This window comes from Piliocolobus tephrosceles, chromosome 14 (assembly GCF_002776525.5).
Source record: "Piliocolobus tephrosceles isolate RC106 chromosome 14, ASM277652v3, whole genome shotgun sequence".
Taxonomy (NCBI): Eukaryota; Metazoa; Chordata; class Mammalia; order Primates; family Cercopithecidae; genus Piliocolobus; species Piliocolobus tephrosceles.
The window spans coordinates 111,266,425-111,287,741 of record NC_045447.1 but is presented as its reverse complement, the minus strand read 5'-3'; the positions used below and the strand labels follow the sequence as shown (position 1 = coordinate 111,287,741).

The following is a 21,317-nucleotide window of genomic DNA, read 5'->3' as shown; positions in this document are numbered from 1 at the left end:
TGGGAGGTAGAGGTTGCAGCCATTGCATTCTAGCCTGGGCGACAGAGCGAGACTCCGTCTCAAAAATATATCTGTATCTATATCTCATATATATATATATATATATATATATCTCATATATATACACACACACATATATATATGTGATATATATATGAGATATATATATGTGATATATATATGTGATATATATATTTCAGGAAAAAATACATATTTTTTCCTGATATATATCAGGAAAAGGCTCCCAGACCACACGTCTCTCCCTTCATGCTTTGAGAACCAGATGCCAGCTGAGCTACAACAAGTTTAGAACTCAGAAGGTGCTCTGTGCGTCAGGGACCCTCCCCAGAGGCAGCCCCAGCTGCAGTGGGGAAACACCGGCTTTGGGTCTGGCCAGTGGACAGAAGTAGATCCAATGCTCAAGATCACAGTTCCCTGCTGGGAAAATGTGAAATGAACGGGGAGTGTTTGGAGGGGAAGAAACAGGATTCACACAGATGCCTGTTTTCAGTTCCCAAGTGGAATTATATGGATAGATCCATTTTACATCTAGAGCTCAAGGAGGGCCACAGGTGTTACTGAGCGCCTGACAGAGCTTGCCACGATCTGGGACTCTGATCCACTAAGACCAGGGTTAGTGGAGGGAGAAACTGTTTCTGTAGAGTTTAGTGAGAAGCCTGCTTGCTTGGGACAAATTGCATTTCCTTAAACTCAGTTCTTGTAGTGAATAATTTTTCTTATGGTAACTAGACTGTAGGAACTATTAGGCTTTGTGAGTTGAGTAAAGTGCTGTGCTTTTATAGAAAAATTGCCACTGGGTAACAAGTAAACCTTCACGTGCGATTCAGATGGTTACATCTGTGCTCGGGAGGCCAGGGGTCACACGCAGGTACCACCATTAAGCCACTAGCTCCCCCATTTCCAGGAGGGCGTGGGCCGCCACGTTCAGGCTGCCTAGTTACTCGGCTGCAATCCTGAACAAGGCTGAGGAACGATGGGCCAGGCCGGAATGGGACGACCTGTAGGAGAAGCCGTATGCTGGCCAGGCTGCCTGCATTCAGGTCCCCGCTCTGCCACGCATCGGCTGGAAGCCTTGAGCCAATTACTTCACCTCTCCTCGTCCATTGTGTTAGCTATAAAACGGATTATTCAGAGTATCTGCTTCATTGGGTTCTTGTGAAGATTAAACGAGGTATCTAATGTTATATGCATCAGCAGCTATTATTGTCATCATCATTATTATTTGACACAAAGCAACAGAAGCTTTTTTTTAGGGAGGAATAAGTTTATTTCTCCTCCATCCACTCAAACTGCATCTTGCCACCGGTGGCGTTATGGAGACAGCATTTGGTTAGGGAATGCCAAGCATTCTACAGCCTTTGATGGTGGAGACAGCCATGCGTTTTATTTCCGCTCTCTAGGAATGTAAGGGACACAGCAGGTCGGGGTGCTGCTGTGGGAGACAACAGGTCCAGGCAGAGGCAGTTCTCCGGGACGGGCAGGGTAGGTGCTCACTGGGCAGAGTGCTTCTTGGACACCTCCAGGAACTCCAGCACGTCGTCGGGGGACCCCAAGATCACCGGCGCCCTCTGGTGAATGTCTGTGGGAACGACATCTAACACGGCCTCCTTCCCGGTGGTGGCCATTCCCCCAGCCTTCTCCATGACGTAGGCCATGGGGTTGCATTCGTACAGCAGTCTCAGCTGGAAAACAAGGCCGGGCAGCGGCCTCCTCGTATCAGAAAGTATTGCATGAAAAAGAGACTTTTCTGCAGCCAAACGTGCAGAGCTGGTGGGAGTTTCCAGGGGAACAAATACTGTATTTTTCCTTCCTGTGAGGCTGTGAAAGTGTCCTCCCACCCCACGTTGCATCTGAGACAAAACAGTTATAACCATTTGGTTAAATTCCACCGTTCATCAAGCCAGTGCCAGGAACAGGTTACCTGATGCACATGCGAGACAGACCACCTGCACACTGGACAGAATGACATTTTGGCAGAAGTGATCATTACCTTCTCTTTATAGCATGGAAACGGGACTTAATGAGTGATTCTGTGTGTGTTGGATGGAGCTTCGCCTATTCTAAAAGCATTTAAAAAATCCACGGTGGTGTCTGGCCGCAGACATCTGGAGAGCAGACTGGCCGCTCCAAACAGTGTGATATTGTTTGCAGCTCTGTGTGCATCCCTTTTACGATTCTCCAAAGGCTGTTGGGTTGGAATTCAGCGTATTATACGTCTTGGCATTGACTTTTAAGTATTAACTTTTTTATCGTATGCCTTTTCATGCAGTCTGCCTACTGAGCGACAGCTTTCTGCAGGTGTTTCCTGACTCTATTTCCACATAGCTGTCATGGCTAGTTTTGAAAAACAAAAAAAAGGAGCCTCAGTATTTGTGTTCAGGAATAATTCGGGGGGACTTTAGAGAAAAGTGCTGGAAAGCAGGCTAACCACACAGGTTGAGATGCCTGAGGCAGCTACGGCTGGATGATGGTTTCAACAAAGAGAAATGCCTTCATTCTGGATGCCACATGCTACAAACAGACCCAAAGACATCCAAATACACAGGTTTCCAACTAGTTTAAGGGGACTGTTGTTCCTGTTCTCCTCTTGCATTTAAAAAAAAAAAAAAGGCATGGTGGCTCACGCCTATAATCCCAGCACTTTGGGAGGCCGAGGCAGGTGGATCGCTAGAGGTCAGAAGTTCAGGACCAGCCTGGCCAACATGGTGAAACCCCATCTCTACTAAAAATATAAAAATTAGTCGGGCTTGGTGGCGGCGCCTGTAATCTCAGCTATTCAGAACGCTGAGGCAGGACAATCACTTGAACCCAGGAGGCGGAAGTTGCAGTGGACCGAGATCACGCCACTGTACTCCAGCCTGGGTGACGAGTAAGACTCTGTCTAAAAAGCCATCTGTCCACTGGGAAAACATAAGAAGGGCACAATACTTGGGAAGGAAGCACACTGTCGCCCTGGCAGAAGGAAAGCAGGGAAGCTCTGAGTGAGCACGAGGGAGCACAGCCACCCTGCAGCCTGCTGGGAACGCCGTGGGCTTGGGCGAGTGAGTCGGCGACGGCTCGCCTGAACGCTCCAGGCTTCCCAGAAATTCTTTCCCTAAAAGGTATCATTTTCCCAGGAGCGGATGCTGACTCACTAGTCACCTGTTTTACACCTTTTACACCTTCCACTGGGGATACATATTTCCCGCTGCCTTGGAAGTGAGGCTGGGTTGCTTCATTTCACTTTACGAATGGAATGCATTTTGCCCCAGCCAAGCCATGTATCCACTGGAAGCCTAAGGACCTTCAGTCCTCGTCCTGACCGTTCATTCTCTTTTGCCATAGCACTAGAAGGGCTCTCAAGAGACTATTTTTATCTTTAGTTGCTATCATCTGGCTTTACCTTTAATCCACAAAAGAATATGCCACAGACACACGTAGCAACGTAGCATGGAGCGTAACAGCTCGCAAAGCCTTCTTCTTCCTAAACCAAATCGTGTGGGCTGCAAGTGAAATCCTCATTCCCACTCCAGAGGACACCCTTACCTTTCCACTGGGGCTCTTCTTGTTAGCGGGGTACAGAAATATCCCTCCGTAGACCAGAGTGCGGTGAACATCGGCCACCATGGAGCCCACGTACCGGGCCCCATAGGGGGCTGAATTATCCTGCAAGTTAAGACCAGCAAGAATTAGAGTTGCAGAAAACAAGACAGACAGTTTTCTTTGTGTCCGTGAGTTTCTTTGATTCCACATCCGTTCACCAAGCACCTACAAGGTATGTATTTGGGGCTGTGCTAAAAAGTGGATTAGAATCCTGTTCCCAGTAAATAGAAAATGGAAAAATGGAGACGGCGTCTCACCATCTCCCACTAGGTCAGATAACCCACCGGAGCCCCAGCGAGGGTCTGGTTGGTTCTGGCTATGGAGCTGAGGCAGGCATTACAAAAACTGTACCATTTAGTAACACCTCAAAGGCTGAGAAAGTTTGTTACCAAGCTAAGGAACTGGGCAGGGGTGGCAGGCAGTGTGTAATTTACAGGAGAGGAAACTGCACCAGCATCGTCTTAGCAATGTAGAGAGGGAAATGGGCCTGGAGGAGGGGCCTGTGGGACTCGGGGGTGCCTGTGCGGAGGTTGAGGGCAGGAGAGGAATCCAGGGTAAGGTGAAAGGAGAGATGAGTAAAGCTGGAGAGAGAGCCTGGACCAGATCTGAGGCTCCTTGAACGCCCTGCAAACATTTGAGCTTCATCTCTAGCAAACAGCAGCCACCAGTGGCTTTTAAACAAAGAAAGGACAAAATCAGATATTCGACGTAGAGCAAGCTCCACACTCAGCCATTTCTTCTCTTCATATTCACTAGCTTGTAACCTCTGTAGGGAGATGCCATGATGAGCACTCTCGGTCTCGAGATGACTGATAGATGCGCCTCGGGCCGGCCTAGCGGGGGACAGATACCACTTGGTGGGCATTTGAGTGGGAACCACATTTCATACCATCTGGGACCATGGACCCCCGAAGGGAAGCTGTTTTACTGCCATGAATTCATTCATTTGGTTAACTTTATTATCCTAATTTTCTTCTGCCAAGAGAAAGTAGCAAAGGCTGAAATGGAGACTGACTTTTGATGTCACAGGGTGAGAATTCCAGTCCCCAGTACTGAGGTGAGACCTTCATCGTGGGCTCAGTGTAGACGGAAGCCCGATCCACTCCATCTCTGCTTCCTTTCACCTTTAAGGTAAGTCATCAACCAACAGATTTCCATACCGCTCAGGAGCCCCACATGAGGTCCAAGGTCCTCGATCCCAAGGATCCCTTTCATCTCCGGGGGATGCCCCTGCCTCCGTCACGGCCCCTGGTGCCACATGCCCAGACCCTGCACCACCCTCCCCGGGCCCTCACTTACTGGGGGGAACTTCTTCCTCTGGATGTACTCAGTGACAGCAGGGTCAAAGTCCTTGGCGTAGCCCTCGTTAAGGCTGTAGATTTTACCTTTCTTTTTGATCTTCACATCTTTGTCCACCAAAATGAACTCCCCGATGGCCTTTTGAGACAAGGAAGAAATGGTGGAGAGATGACGAGCACATCGTGTCCCCCAGGCCTGGATGAGGCGAGCGATGGGCTGGGCTATGCTGGGCTACGCTGGGCTGGGGTCGTGGCCCACGGGCACTGCTCATCCTGGGGCCCCATGACACCTGCCAGATTCTCTGGGAGCTGTGAATGGGGTAGGGGAGGCAAGAGGATGCTGCAGAAGCCGTCAGGGTGATAACGGAGACTTTCAACTTTGTTTGCAAATGATTTCAGTAAAACAAGAAAAGAAACCACATAAAAATAGGGAAAGCAGACTGCTAAAGCCTGCAAGAAAGTAAGAATCGTGTGTCCAAAGCAATATAAGATGTGTATGCCTTTACCAAACAGAAAAAAAAGCATTGGTTCAGTTGGGAGGTGGGCTCTCAGGAGAGACGGCAACTGCGGGATCAGTCCCTGTGTAACACCCAAGTGCTCAGCGCTGTTCTCGGCTTTACATTACTATCCTGATGGGAGTTCTCCTTTCTGGGCGTTGTTGTAGAACAAAGCGGAACCCTGAGTCTGAGTCTGGCACACGTAACTTCCGATGCCTTTGCTCACTGGCGTGCGAAGTTTTTCTCAGACTGCCTCCTCCCACGTAGCCCAGGGTTAAGCTTATGCCTTTAAGCTTTAGGCTCTTCAGAGGAGATTTGAATTTGGGGGAAAGTGTTGCAGAAATCCTATTGCTCCAGATGGAGGATTTTTATGGGTTCCTGTGTGTTTTTGGCAAGAGGGTGATAGAGGCTCTACCCATTTAGAAGGGGCTTGACATTGACACAAGAGTTGAAAAACACAAAAGGCCCACCAACACCTCTCTGCCAAGCCATTTATTCCCACAGCAGAAACTGGTTCCTGCCCACATGGAGCTGAAACCAGACAGACAGGGAGGGAGGGAGGGGAGAATTCACAGTGGTCATTGAAAGGAGTCATTGGAAGTGATTCTTCTTTCTTACTTTTATGCCTTTTTTAATATTTTCAAAACTTTTGGCCACGAATATACCAGAATATTCTTTTATCATTAGTAGAAAAATAAATGTCTTTCAAAAAAACTGTATAGAAAAGAAAGCCATCTCACTACAGAGGCTGGGTGCAGAGTGCAGGGCCCGGCCAGACTGTCCACGATGCAAAGGAGGGAAGTTTCGTGTATGGAGACGAAGCATAAACGCTCCCAGAAAGTTAAAGCCACTAGAAACCCAGGTACAGCTGTGGCAGTGGTTTCAGCAGAAACCATCAGCCTGGCTTTGCAGCAAGCCTAAACAAAGAGGAAGCACTTAGCATCTCCCTGGTGGGAGGCTCAGCCCCGTCAGGCGCAGCAGGCAGAAGGGATAGAATCAAATCCCAGCAGGTCTGCATTGCGCTTCCAGACATTTAGGACTGAGGAGGGCAAAAGACTGTCAAACACACAGAAACTTCCCTACAGAGATGCTGGCCTGCAATCTGGAAACAAGAAGAGATTTAATGTTTTCTCTGCTTCCACCAACTCAAAGGTAACAAGAGAAGGCAGCAGAAGAATGGGAAGCAGATTCAGGGCCTGGCAAGTCACAGCCAGCAGACATCAGTGGGGCCCGAAATTGCTTCCTGGGCTCAGGTGGAACTTTGCTCTGGTTCTGCCACTAACCCCCCCACCCCACCCCTACCCAGATCACCACATTCGGAGACTTGAACTAGCTATTACCCTACCCTCGTTTATCTGTTAAGTGCCCATGCTGCCAAGGAGGTGAAAGTCCACTTTCCTGACAGCCTGGGACAAAGGCAGCCTGTGTTGAGTTAGCCTTCCCGCCACACACAGACCCGGCCTCACCTCCAGCAGCCTGTCTCCCACAGAGGGTTCCCGCTCCGTCTGTTCCTGGGGTTCAGTTTGCCAGCAAAAAGCACCTTATCCACAGTTCACTAATGTCATAGGAGGATATCTCCAAAAGTTAAAAAAGTTGGCCAGGCATAGTGGCTCACACCTGTAATCCCAGCACTTTGGGAGGCTGAGGTGGGTGGATCACCTGAGGTTAGGAGTTCGAGACCAGCCTGACCAACATGGCAAAACCCTGTCTCTACTAAGAATACAAGTGTGGTGGCGGGCGCCTGTAGTCCCAGCTACTCAGGAGGCTGAGGCAGGAGAATCGCTTGAACCCAGGAGGCGGAGCTTGCAGTGAGCTGAGATCGCACCACTGCACTCCAGCCTGGGCAACAGGGCAAGACAAGAAAGAAAGAAAGAGAGAAAGAGAGAAAAGAAAGAGAGAGAGAGGGAGGGAGGGAGGGGGAGAGAGAGAGAGAAAGAAAGAAAGAAAGACCGCACCAGTTAACTGAAGGTTTGTGTAAATGTACACAAATAAATGTGGAAACTATTTTTGAAGAAACAATGCCGTCCACTGCTTCAGTTGGCACACCCATTCATCTCAGGAAAACAGCCTTTTGGTGACTAAAGTAGAAAAGCTAGAAATGGAATATCTACAGCCCCGCCCGGTCCATAAATGCATTTTAGTTGGCAGCAGAGTGCTGCACACATGTAGAAACATTATGGTTTTTACAATCCAGTGTTTCCTGAACCATTAGAAGCCTTAGCAATGCGGGCCCTCTTTCCCAATTGTAATTGCTGGAAATCTTCAGTTCACCCTGGTTCCACCCTTGCCCCCCGGCCCTCCTTCCCCAGCACACTTCTTCATCCCTATGGCCTGCCTGGACTCGAGGCATGTGGGTCATTTGAGTAACAGCTGCTCTGAGGGATTCACGTTGGAACAAAGGCCCCCTCTTGTGCCCTGAGATGCCGTTTCTCAGCTCCACAGTCTGCTCAGGAGGCAGACACTGTCTCTCCGTCTCCTGCCCCCTTCCCACCACACATCATAGTCTCTGTCCCTAAATGGGCGTCGTCTCCCACCTCCACATACCCCCGCCAATCCCCCACGCATAGCATTCATTTGCTCACAGACACCAGCCCAGCCCCCAGCCTCCTGTGAGGCCTCTCACCGGGTCCAGCATGAAGCAGTTGACCCCAGAGTCCATGGCAAGGACCAGCATGGTGGCACTGCCATACAGCGCGTAGCCGGCCGCCACCAGGTTCCGGCCTGGCTGCAGAGCATCCTTTTCGGAAGGCTCATCCGTTGATTTCTAGAGCAAGAAAGAAATCAAAGAATGTTTTTGTTTTGCTTTGTGATTCTTTTTTACAGTTCAACCATTAACAGGAGGCATTCTCAAGGTGCTCTTCTAATGAAATAGGGCGTCTTCCCCGAGCGGCCCTCCCCTACACATCAGCAATATCCTGATTAGATGACCGCGGCAGCCTTCCCCGCAGAACCCAGACTTCCTGCATCTGGATCCCCCTTTCCATCAGGGCCCTCTTCCAGTCTTTCTAATGTGATATTCCCCCATCTTTCCACTATCAGTTCCAAAAAAGAGCATGCCTCCTTGCCAGCTCCCACTAATTTAATCTTATTAGGGGCATCCATCTCCTTCACCTGCCGACTCCATCTTTATTTAAACAAATTAACACTGGGCTGCAGGGCAGCCAGTCTGGAGAGGAAATCGGTTTTGTGAGCTCTTGCCGCTGCAGCCCATACCCTGATGAGCGTGTGGTCTATATCACTCACACGTCAGGGGAATTCTCAGAAATGCAGGAACTCAGAATATCTCCCCAGAGTCATTACGGGGTAGAGCAGATGCTGTCCAGTGTTTTAACCGTGATGCACAGGAAGAAGCACATTTTACATCACAAACCAGTGCCCCCTCCCCTGCCACACACACCAAAAATTAACCAAAATAATACCTACTCTTAGAACGTGACATATGCTGTAATCTATTTTTTCATTAAAAACACAGCCGACTGGGTCATGTGGTCCAGAGTTTTTCTAACACTAGGGAAGGGAGCCCCTTAAGGACATAGCTCCTAACCAATGATTTCTTACTATTAATGATTTTCTTCTTTTTTTTGACACGGAGTCTCGCTCTGTTGCCCAGGCTGGAGTGCAGTGGCTCCATCTTGGCTCACTGCAAGCTCCGCCTCTCAAGTTCACACCATTCTCCTGCCTCAGCCTCCTGAGTAGCTGGGACTACAGGCGCCCGCCACCAAGCCTAGCTAACTTTTTGTATTTTTAGTAAAGACAGGGTTTCACCGTGTTAGCCAGGATGGTCTCTATCTCCCGACCTCATGATCCGCCAGAACAGAAAATACAAAAATTAGCCAGGCGTGGTGGTGCACAGCTGTAGTCCCAGTCACTCAGGAGGCTGAGTAGGAGGATGGCTTCAGCCAGGGAAGATGAGGCTGCAGCGAGCCATGATGGCACCACTGCTCTCAGCCTGGGCAACAGAGTGAGACCTTGTCTCGAAAAAAAAGAGAGAGAGAAAATAAAGGGCCAGGCGCAGTGGCTCACGCCTGTAATCCCAGCACTTTGGGAGGCCAAGGCGGGCGAATCACGAGGTTAGGAAATCGAGACCATCCTGGCTAACACGGTGAAACCCCGTCTGTACTAAAAAATACAAAAAATTAGCCAGGCATGGTGATGGGCGCCTGTAGTCCCAGCTACTCGGGAGGCTGAGGCAGGAGAATTCTGTGAACCCGGGAGGCAGAGCTTGCAGTGAGCCAAGATCGCGCTACTGCACTCCAGCCTGGGAGACAGAGTGAGACTCTGTCTCAAAATAAATTAATTAATTAATTAAATTGAAAAAAAAAAAAGGAAGAAGAGGAGGGAGAAGAAGGAGAGAAGGAGGAGGGGCAGAAGGCAGAGGAGGAGGAGGAGGGGGAGGAGGAGAAGAAAGAAAGAATAGTAGTAGTTGTGGCCGGGCGCGGTGGCTCACGCCTGTAATCCCAGCACTTTGGGAGGCCATGGCAGGCAGATCATGAGGTCAGGAGATCGAGACCATCCTGGCTGACATGGTGAGACCCCATCTCTACTAAAAATACAAAAAATTAGCCGGGTGTGGTGGCGGGCGCCTGTAGTCCCAGCTACTCAGGAGGCTGAGGCAGGAGAATGGCCTGAACTTGAGAGGCGGAGCTTGCAGTGAGCCGAGATTGAGCCACTGCACTCCAGCCTGGGTGACAGAGCGAGACTCTGTCTTAATCAGTCAATCAGTCAATCACTTGAACCCGGACAGAGGTTGCAGGGAGCTGAGATGGCACCACTGCAGTCCAGCCTGGGCGACAGAGCGAGACTCCATCTCAAAACAAACAAACAAACAAACAAAAAACATAGTAGTAGTCGGTAGGCCCTGGAAAGATGCTGTGGCAGGAGCTGCATGCAGCATGACCACACATCCTTCCACGTGCCTTTCCAGGAATCGTGTGGCAAGGCCTGGTCACCACGGCAGGGTCACAGTTACTGATGCTGCCCCACTGGGCATGGGCACCACGGTGCAATTCTAGCCAACAGTCATCTCTGCAGAAAGCAGGAAAAATCCCCTTCATCATCACTTTGTCTTTTTATTGAATGAATGATTAAGACGGAGTCTCGCTCTGTGGCCCAGGCTGGAGTGCAGTGGTTCGATCTCGGCTCACTGCAAGCTCCACCTCCCGGGTTCCCGCCATTCTCCTGCCTCAGCCTCCCGAGTAGCTGGGAGGTTCCGCTCACTGAAACCACCTCCCAGGTTCGAGCGATTCTCCTGCCTCAGCCTCCCGAGTAGCTGGGACTACAGGTACCCGCCACTACGCGTGGCTAAGTATTTTTGTATTTTTAGTAGAGACGGGGTTTCACAGTGTTAGCCAGGGCGGTCTCAATCTCCTGACCTTGTGATCTACCCACCTTGGCCTCCCAAAGTGCTGGGATTACAGGCGTGAGCCACCACGCCCGGCCTAAAATATTAAAAAAAAAAAAAAAAAAAAACAAGAGCTAAAGCTAAGAGGATGTACCTTGGATTTTATCATGTTTCCTGATGGATGGATGGGTTTTCATTCTAATTTTCACTTATTTGTATAATTGCGCACCTCTCCCTCTCCTTGCCTCCCCTCCCCTCCCCTCCCCTCTCTCAGAAAAAGCAGCTCTGGAGGAGGAGTGACTGCCCGAGTCAGGTGTTAGGAGACCTGGGGCAGGGCTGGGTTCTCATCCTGTGCAGTGTGCTTTCTACTACTTAGAGCAAGGCTCAGGAAACTTTTCTACAGACAGACAGATAGTAAATGTTTTCAGTTTTATGGGCCATACAGTCTCTATCATAACTACACAACTTTGACAGTGTAGCGGAGAATCAGCCAAAGGCAGCAACGTGAACAAATGAATGTGACCAAATGCCAATTAAAGCTTCATTTGTGGAGAGTAAAACTTAAAATGGATCATGAAACATTGTTCTTTAGTTTTTTCAACTATTTAAAAATGCAAAATGGTTAGTCTTTGTTCACAGGCTGTACACATTAGGCCACAGGCTGGACTCAGCCCGGGACCATTGACTGGGGGACTTAAAGGACACTTTTGACCTAAATAATCTCTATGGTTGTCACACGCTCTCAACTCTCAGTTCACACCGTGTCACCACTATACTTACCCTCTACTGCCTCCTTTTTTAAAATCTCATTTTCTATCGTAAAAAGTAAGATATAGTAAAAAGAGTGAAATATCCGTCTCTTCCCACCCATATTTTACCCTGTATTTTCTTTCAACAACCTAGTGGGTCTTCGTCATGCAATTAGTGCTGAAAAGCTCAGAACTTGAGACACAATCTACTTCAGCCTCACAGAGTCTCATGATCTCCACTCCGGCTGCTCTGCCACAGGGAAATAGGACTGGATGCTCAATCTTAACTTTTGTCCCCAAACCAAGTGCTGAAGATACCACGTTTTACCTTTCTATAGATGCCAAAAATGGTTCCAATGGACACAAGGCAATCGATGTTGGAAGATCCATCAAGGGGATCAAAACAGACCACGTATTTACCCTGAGCACAGAAAAAAGAAACACAACCTTAAAATGTGGTAGCAGGATACACTAAAGGAGTATACATTAGGGAGTAAGAATGAGAATTCAGAGAAAGTTCAAAAAATGTGGGTCTTATTTATTTATACTCTATCATGGAAGGTATGAAATGGCACAGAGAATGCACGGATACACACACACACACGATGATTAAACAGAGAAAACACCACTTAGGAGATGCGGATGAAGGGAAAGGAAATCAGATAAGTCATGATTTCCCACATTGTTGATACAGTCAAATCATAACTTTGCATTGAGTTTCCTGGCAGCCAAAGGAAGAAGAACAGCAAGGTTAGTCACTCATTTTCCTTTATTCGTAAAGGAAAAAGTAATTCCTTAGGTGAAGCAGAGACTTTGCTGGAGTTGAGATCTGTAAGAAACTTCTCATGGAGGTCTTACAGTTGCCCCTTGAGGCTGGGATGCATAGAGCTTTCAAAACCATCCTGGCTGGGCACAGTGGCCCATGCCTAATCCTAGCACTTCGGGAGGCTAAGACGGGAGGATTACTTGAGCCCAGGAGTTTGAGACCAGCCTGGGCAACACAGACTCCTTCTGTTAAAAAAAAAAAAAAAAAAAAAAAAAGGCTCAATTAGCTGGGCATGATGCTGAACATCTGTAGTCCCAGCTACTCAGGAGGCTGAGGCAGGAGGTATCACGTGAGCCCAGGAGCTTGAGGCTGCAGTGAGCCACAACTGTGCACTCCAGTCTGGGTGACAGAGTGAGGCCCTGTCTCTAAAAACAAAACTAGACCAAACAAATTTCTAGTGTAATTCCCAAAGGAGATAACTGGCAGTGGTAGTGGGACTACTGCAGATTCCTGCTTCGAGTGGGGTTTTCAGTGGTGTGCAGGAGCTGGCTGGTATCGGCTCTCAGGAGCTAACCGTGCACATCTCTTCCCAGCTCTGCTTCAGTGACGTCACATTGGTAGCTTAAAATCAACGATGGGAGAGTATTCACACCATTGACAGAGGCACGGGGACGTCTCAGAGACTTGTTTGCTTTGAGACCCAGTTTACCAGCACACCACTGGGAGTTTTCCATCTCCAAATTAGCCACTTTCCAATGTGGTTTTTAAATGTCTGTAGCAGATTCACAGGATTCCCTGCCCTCTTGCTCTTCTCAGACCTCCCTCAGACCTCCCTTCAGTTCCTCAGTTCGGGAACTGAAACCCGAACATAGGAACCTGCCTGTCACGAAGGCCCACGGTAGACAGAGAAGTCCAGTGTGAGTGATGGAGAATATTAAACAACAAATCTGAGCTATATGCCTGACGCTGCCAAAGACCTTGGAAGGCCCAGCAGAGAAAAACATGAACTTCAAGTCTAGCATATAGGGCTATTTTAGGAATGATGAGAAACAACTTCATCAGATGTGGCTCCTGCCCTCTTTTTTTTTTTTTTTTGAGACAGAGTCTCGCTCTGCCGCCCAGGCTGGAGTGCAGTGGCCAGATCTCAGCTCACTGCAAGCTCCGCCTCCCGGGTTCCCGCCATTCTCCTGCCTCAGCCTCTCGAGTAGCTGGGACTACAGGCGCCCGCCACCTCGCCCGGCTAGTTTTTTGTATTTTTAGTAGAGACGGGGTTTCACTGTGTTAGCCAGGATGGTCTCAATCTCCTGACCTCGTGATCCGCCCACCTCGGCCTCCCACAGTGCTGGGATTACAGGCTTGAGCCACCGCGCCCGGCTAATTTTTGTATTTGTAGTAGAGATGGGGTTTCACCATATTGGTCACGTCACGCTGGTCTTGAACTCCTGACCTCGTGATCTGCCCACCCCGGCCTCCCACAGTGCTGGGATCACAGGCTGAGCCTCCGCGCCCGGCCAGGCTCCTCTTAACAGGGTGAGGACGGGCAGCCTCTTCATCTCCTCATTGTTTTTCCGAGTTCTACCCCTTCATGTTCCCAGTTCCTCTCAAACTGAGAAAGTTAGTGAGCCCATATAACTGTGCTTCTAATCTCAGAAGTTTTGTTTTTTAATGACAATTGTTGTTTTGTAAAAGCTGGGAATACTCTTTCATTTAACATCTTTTTCAACGGCCATTTGTTGTGGAGGCCCTCCAATGTGCCAGGCATTGCACGAGACTGTGGGACACAGAGACAAATAAGATTCATTTTCTGCTCTCACAAAGCAGAGACAAGGCCAGGTGCGGTGGTTCACACCTGTAATCCCAGCACTTTGGGAGGCCGAGGTGAGGTCAGGAGTTCAAGACCAGCCTGGCCAACATGGTGAAACCTTGTCTCTACTAAAAATACAAAAATTAGCTGGGTGTGGTGGCAGGAACCTGTAATCCCAGCTACTCAGGAGGCTGAGGCAGGAGAATCACTTGAACCCAGGAGGCAGGTTGCAGTGAGCTGAGATCACGCCACTGTACTCCAGCCTGGGCAACAAGAGCAAAACACTGTCTCAAAAAAAAAAAAGCAGCAGCAGCAGCAGCCGAGACCAACCACCAGGGACTCCAGTGCGTGCATCAGGGGTGGAAGTTTCAAGCAGTCCAGGTCAACAGGAGGCTCCGTGTGACGGTCAGGAATAGGTGGATGTAGCAAAAGAGATGGCCAACAGAAGCCAGGGTTTGAAGAGCATTAAACATGGCAATAAAAAGTTAGAAATGGAGTCCACTGGAGACAGGGCAGCGTGAGCCACGGCGCTTATCTGCAGTGGCGCAGGGAGGGTCGAGAGACGGCAGCAATGAGGTGGAAGCTGTGGAAAGACTGCAGGAGGGATCTACAGGGACTCCCAGAACCCAACTCAGCTAAACAAGTGGAGTCAGTCATGAAGCTGGGAAGAAAACCAGCTGCCTTAAAACCCTCAATGGTGGAAGTACAGACCCACCCTTTTCTCTGGCTCCACTATGATGGCGTGTTTATCTTCTTCTGACACGAGAACACACGTGGCAAAGGATGACTTTAACATGTTCATAACCAGGTCGTTGGAGAGGACGTCCAGCTTCTTAACTTGATCACCTGTCACGTTGGTAGAACCAGCAATGCCATAGCTTCAGGGAACAAAAGCCACAAAAAAATAAGCCATGACCACCAGAGTATGCAGATGTGCCCATAAACCCACCAAAAGTGAGTGTTCGGTAAGATTTAGAAGAAAGGGTTCATGTCCTTTGCAGGGACGTGGATGAAGCTGGAAACCATCATTCTCAGCAAACTAACACAGGAACAGAAAACCAACCACCACCTATTCTCACTCATAAGCGGGAGGTGAACAACGAGAACACACAGACACAGGGAGGGGAACATCACACACCAGGGCCTGTCAGGGAGTTGGGGACTAGGGGAGGGAGAGCATTAGGAGAAATACCTAATGTAGATGACAGGTTGATCGGTGCAGCAAACCACCGTGGCACGTGTATACCTATGTAACAGACCTGCACATTCTGCACATGTATCCAGGAACTTAAAGTATAATAAAAATTTTTAAAAACGATTTAGAAGAAAGGAAGGAGGACATACAGCTTGGGAGAACGAGGTGGGAAGGGCGGTGGTGCCTCTGGACAGACCCTAGAGAGGAGGAGATGCTGTCATCCGCCTCTTCACCTCGAACCGGTCATGGTGCCCTGCACGCTTTTGTGGTTAAATCGGTGTTTCTTAACTTTATTTTCATTGTGGTTCCCCTAGGGAGCTTTTTAGAACATTTTTTCCTCAACCATACTCCCGCAAGAAAATGTTTAATACTACAGATACAGTGGATAGCTGTCTACGGCAGTATGTGTGTCAGCGCTTTTTACATAAAACGTTTGGGGGGTTTTCGGTTTTGCCCAGAAAGAACCAGTGTTGGCCCCCAAACACCCGGGTTAAACAACTCAATACAGAGACCCAGCAAGCAAGGAAGTCTGGGTCGGGGGGAGCCTGAGTTTCAAGCCAAGCCAAGGGGTTTATGGCTTTATAACTAAAAAGACCCTAAAAGAAACAAGGCATCATTTCATAGAGGAGAAAACTCAGACCCCAAGACTCCTGTGGGCTTCTCCACAAGGCAGGGTGGAGGCGAGATGCTGCCTATGACTCCCAGGCCAGGGCTCTCTTGGTGACACCCTGGGCCCCTGGCAGGAGTCCTAGGGCATGGAAGTTGCAGGGATCCTGGAGTTTTCACTATTTTTAAGCTACCCACAAGTCAGTAAGTGTAGAATTCCCAGAATCCAGTGGCTTGTCCAAATGCAGCCTAGCTTGTTAGACTTAGAGAAGCGGCAGGTGTGAGAGCCTGGGGTTGCCCTGAACACAGAAAGGAGGGAGACGTCTCACAGGAAGGATGCACAGAGCAAGGAGAGAGCCTTGATGTGGGAAGGGAAAAGATGGGTCTTTGAAGACACCAACAAGCCACTGAAAGTGGGTGTTAAGGGCACAGCCGCGCCCTTGGCCAGGATGGCGATGTGCACTCGCCTGGGAACTGACGCTCCCTGTTCCAGCGGCCGTGGCTCGCCTGGGAACTGACGTTCCCTCTTCCAGCGGCCGTGGCTCGCCTGGGAACTGATGCTCCCTGACCCAGCGGCCACGGCTGCTTCAGCTCCTGCAAGTACATTTGCCCAAAACATAACTCGCTGTGTCTGGCTGGGCAAAACTGAGCGCCTTCTAGAAACCGTCCAAACCCACGTGCCTGGTCCAGCCTGACTGTCTCAGGAGCTAGCTCCGGCTGTCTTCTCGTGCCCACCTGTCAGCGTCTTTTGGCCACCCTTGGCATCATTCCCTTTCCAGCCTGCAAAGCGCGTCTCATCCCACTAGCCCTCCTCCTGCCGCTTCTCTTTTCACCCATTACTCCTATTTCATGAGTAAAAGACCAAGAGGTCTGTGGAGCTTTGAGCTGAACCCCGTGTCCCTGGGCTTTCGATTCTATTTCCACATAATCTTTTTCTCACCCCAATTGTGAGGCTGGGGCTTGTGGAGGAAGAAGGCAGCCAAAATCTGGGAGGCCAGAGGGACTTGGCAGGACCCACCAGCTCAAATGCAGCTCCCTCAGTGACCCCACTAGCGGCAGTGCTCTCTCCTTCCCAGCCTCAGAGTTGCACTGTCAAAGTCACTTTATGATTATTGTTATTGTTATTTTTTATTTTTTATTTTTTGGAGACAGTGTCCTTCTGTCGTCCAGGCTGATGTGCACTTGCGTGATCTCGGCTCACTGCAACCTCCACCTCCCAGGTTCGGGCCTCACCCTCCTGAGTAGCTGGGACTATAGCCGTATGCCACCACATCCAGCTGATTTTTGTATTTTAATACAGACAGGGTTTCACCACGTTGGCCAGGCCAGTCTCGAACTCCCGACCTCAAGTGATCCACCCACAGCCTCCCAAAGTGCTGGGATTTACAGGCATGAGCCACCATGCCCAGCCCACTGTCAAAGTCACTTCTGATTCTGGAGGGCAAATAGCACCGATGGACCAGAAGGAGGGCTTCAAGGCAGAGACCAGGTCCAGGTCTCAGCTCCCAGGCTCCCCTGCCCTCTCTGAGCCTCCCTCCCTTTCTCATGTGTCCAAAGAGGGAAGTGAGGTCCGCCCCGACGCAGCTGTCAGAGGATCGCATGAGATGACGTACACAAAAGGCTTAGCACTAATAGGCGTAGCCCGACAGGGACAGCTCAGGGGCCGGGAGGGCTGGGCAGAGGGCCCGAAGGCACTGGACACAGATGAGGCACTGAGGCAGGTGCGGAAGGAAAGTCCTATATTACGCTTTGGTCCAAGTCTCATCTGCTCAGGCACTTCCCTCAGGAATACTCAGGCCATGGTCTCTTTTGCTCAAAAGCTTCCTAGACAGCTGTCTGAGTGCTCACTTATTCCACAAATATTCACTGGGGACCTGCTGTGCACTGGGAACCATTCTAGATGCTGGGGTTACAGTGCTGAACATGGTAGAAAAGATCCCGCCCTTATGGAGGGTATATTCTATTGGGGTGAGACAAACAAGAAATAAGTAAGTGTTTTGGAATGAAAACAATACGTCAGATAGTGACAGGTGCTCGCTGACATAAAACAAATCAAGGTGACAGGTGAGGGTGATGAGAGGGTACATGGGTAATTTAGAGGGTCAGGAAGATCTCACTGCAAAGGCAGCATTCAAGCTGAATGGCATTTTGAATGTTTTTCATAAGAATGGGAGAAAATAGGCCAGGCACAGTGGCTCATGCCTGTAATCCCAGCACTTTGGAAGGCCAAGGCGGGTGGATCACGAGGTCAAGAGATTGAGACCATCCTGGTTAACACGGTGAAACCCCGTCTCTACTAAAAATACGAAAAATTAGCCGGACCTGTAGTCCCAGCTACTCGGGAGGCTGAGGCAGGAGAATGTTGTGAACCCGGGAGGCGGAGCTTGCAGTGAGCTGAGATGGTGCCACTGCACTCCAGCCCGGGCGACAGAGCGAGACTCCGTCTCAAAAAAAAAAGAAAGAAAGAAAAAAAGGAATGGGAGAGGAAATGGGCCAGGTGCGGTGGCTCACACCTGTAATCCCAGCACTTTGGGAGGCCAAGGCGGGTGGATCACCTGAGGTCAGGAATTCAAGACCAGCTTGACCAACATGGTGAAGCCCTATCTCTACTAAATACATAAAAATTAGCTGGGCGTGGTGGCGCACGCCTGTAATCCCAGCTACTTGGGAGGCTGAGACAGGAGAATCCCTTGAACCCAGGAGGCGGAGGTTGCAGTGAGCTGAGATCGTGCCGTTGCACTCCAGCCTGGGCAACAAGAGCGAAACTCCGTCTCAAAAAGACAAAAAAAAAGAATGGGAGGAAATGAAAAAGCCCTAAAGGAGCCCAAACAAGTCAGCTAGTAACGACTCCAGAGAAGAGCGGCATGTTAGCAATTGAGCCAAAGCAAACAGTAAGTTCATTTTTCACATATTTTCAGATGGAAGGGAGTGGGTCCTATGTGCACATTTATACAAGTGATTTTGTAAAGCCTGACTTTTTCCAGTGATGCCTGGATCCAGGAAGCATCTAAATTCAGAGAGGAGACCCTGGAGAAAGTCCTTGTGAGGCTGGCTCCGATTTGCAGCACTCCCAGGCCAGCCCCACCAGCCAGGGAGAGACAAGTTATCCTGTAACTGTGTCCTAAACACAGGGGCACCGTGACTTGTTTTGTGGGATTAAATGAAAGTAGGCTATTTCCTGATGCGCTGGACTGCATTTTCTGAGCTTGCAGACTCAGCAGTTGGCTAGATTAAAGTGAGAAGCAACTTCTGTTGCCCCAGATCGTGCCCAGGCCTACGAGAGGTGACAGTCGGTGTCAGGGTGGGGGAGACTTGGCAAATCATGACCACCAGCCAGGCCTCCCCACTGCCATTCCAAGAGTCTCAGATGGCTCCTATCCTTGGCACACAGAGGAACCAACACAGAGAAGCCGAGGGCCACAGAAGGGGATGGTACACGCTGTTCACGATAGGAGGCTTATGGGACCGCACAGCACTCTGGAAGTATGCATGGCACAGGGTCCTCAGCACCTGCATGGTCAGGGCCGCTCACATCCACCAAGCCATGCAGGGCCCTCACCACAGCACTGATGGGGCCGCCCATGTCCACCAAACCACGCCAGACCCTCACTACCTGCACGGATGGGGCCTCCCGCATCCACCAAGCCATGCAGGACCCTCATCACAGCACTGATGGGGCCACCCGCATCCACTAAACCATGCAGGGCCCTCAGCACCTGCGTGGACAGGGCTGCCTGCGTCCACCAAACCACACAGGACCCTCAGCACCTGCATGGACAGGGCTGCCTGCAGCCACCAAACCACGCGTGGCCCTCAGCATCTGCACTGACGGGGTGATCTGCATCCACCAAACCACACAGGGCCTGTAGCACCTGCACGGACAGGGCCGCCTGCGTCCACCAAACCACGGCAGGAAATGGGCTCCACCTGCTTCAGGTTTCCATGACGCCACTGGGTGGCGACAGATGTTTTAACTGGTTCCTGCCCCTTTCTTTACCCCCAGTAAGGGTCCCTCCCCTATTCCAGCAGGATGCTTCACCAGCTGTCCTCCAGTTGTCTTTGAAGTATAAAAGAACACACGAAGACTGATTCCTCTGGGCCCCTCCAACTCAATGTTCACGTACTTCATAACTTTGCTAAGATATCTTGGGGGAAAGGCTTCTCCTGGTTAACTCTGGCATTATGAAAACCTTCCGGAAAAGCACAGGAAAAGGATCCTAAGGTAGAAACAGTGAGAGGATCAAGAGAACAGATTCCCCCAGCTGCCAGCCGACTATGCTGCCATGTTGATAGCAACAATGTCGGGGTGTCCATCATGTCTCCGGGTCTCCTCTGAGCTGCAGTGCGTTAAGCTGGCTGCACCCTGTGCTGGTCACCCCACCCTGGCTTGGTACTGTCGGGGCTGCACAGCCACGATGAGCAGTCAGGACCAGACGCAGGCTCCATCCAGCCTCCCCCATCACACCTCGGGGACCCTAAGAAGGGCTTGAGATGTCCCCGAGTAACACATTGACACCGGTCAATGAAGTCGCAAGCAGGCAAGGCTTCTGTGATTCTGACAGGGGAAAAAAGTCCTCAGAAACATGCTCAAGGCGTTGATTAGCTGAAGATCACATGCACTTTATTTTCTCCATAAGTTTTCAGAAGCCCCCTTAGAAATAAGAAATGTCTAGCCAGGCGCAGTGGCTCTCGCCTGTAATCCGAGCACTTTGGGAGGCCACGGTGGGTGGATCACCTGAGGTCAGGAGTTCGACACCAGCCTGGCCAACATGGTGAAATCCCATCTCTACTAAAAATATAAAAATTGGCCGGTCGCAGTGGCTCATGCCTGTAATCCCAGTAATTTGGGAGGCCGAGGTGGGTGGATCACCTGAGGTTGGGAGTTCAAGACCAGCCTGACCAACATGGAGAAACCCTGTCTCTAATAAAAATACAAAATCAGCTGGGTATGGTGGCGCATGCCTGTAATCCCAGCTATTCAGGAAGCTGAGGCAGGAGAATTGCTTGAACCCGGGAGGCAGAGGTTGCAGTGAGCTGAGATCACACCATTGCACTCCAGCCTGGGCAACAAGAGTGAAACTCCGTCAAAAAAAAAAAAAAAAAATTAGCAGGGAGTGGTGGCAGACGCCTGTAATCCCAGCTGCTTGGGAGGCTGAGACAGGAGAGTCACCTGAACCCAGGAGGCAGAGGTTGCAGTGAGCCGAGATCACACCACTGCACTCCAGCCTGGGCAACAAAGAGTTAAATTCCACCTCAGAAAGAAAAAGAAGTAATAAACGTCTGCCTGCTGATCAGTCATCATTCCTCAAAGGCCCTTCATGAAGGACAGAGAAACAAGAGCATTCACTCTGCATTCCAATCAGCACCTAGAGAGGGCAGGCTCCGCTACCTGGAGTCCATATCAGGTGTGGGCCTCGGCTCCTGGTGAGACAGCCCTGAGCCCCAGCGAATGCAGCCT

General features: G+C 50.1%; 1 protein-coding gene across 2 annotated transcripts in view; it reads right to left on the bottom strand.

Moving 5' to 3' along the window:
* Positions 1-1,264: 1,264 nt before the first annotated feature.
* FBP1 (fructose-bisphosphatase 1) overlaps positions 1,265-21,317 on the bottom strand; it is a 32,798-nt gene continuing 12,745 nt past the window's right edge. Inside the window, exons 3-8 of one of the 2 annotated variants that reach the window (XM_026446820.1) lie at positions 14,774-14,936; positions 11,817-11,909; positions 8,022-8,162; positions 4,903-5,040; positions 3,547-3,666; positions 1,265-1,703 (exon numbers count right to left, since the gene is read on the bottom strand). In XM_026446820.1, coding sequence (XP_026302605.1) covers positions 1,512-1,703; positions 3,547-3,666; positions 4,903-5,040; positions 8,022-8,162; positions 11,817-11,909; positions 14,774-14,936 — 847 coding nt within the window. In that variant the 3' untranslated portion in view covers positions 1,265-1,511. Of the gene's footprint in view, positions 1,704-1,735; positions 2,207-3,546; positions 3,667-4,902; positions 5,041-8,021; positions 8,163-11,816; positions 11,910-14,773; positions 14,937-21,317 lie in introns of those variants that run through there. The other variant, XM_026446821.2, reaches the window with a different exon arrangement.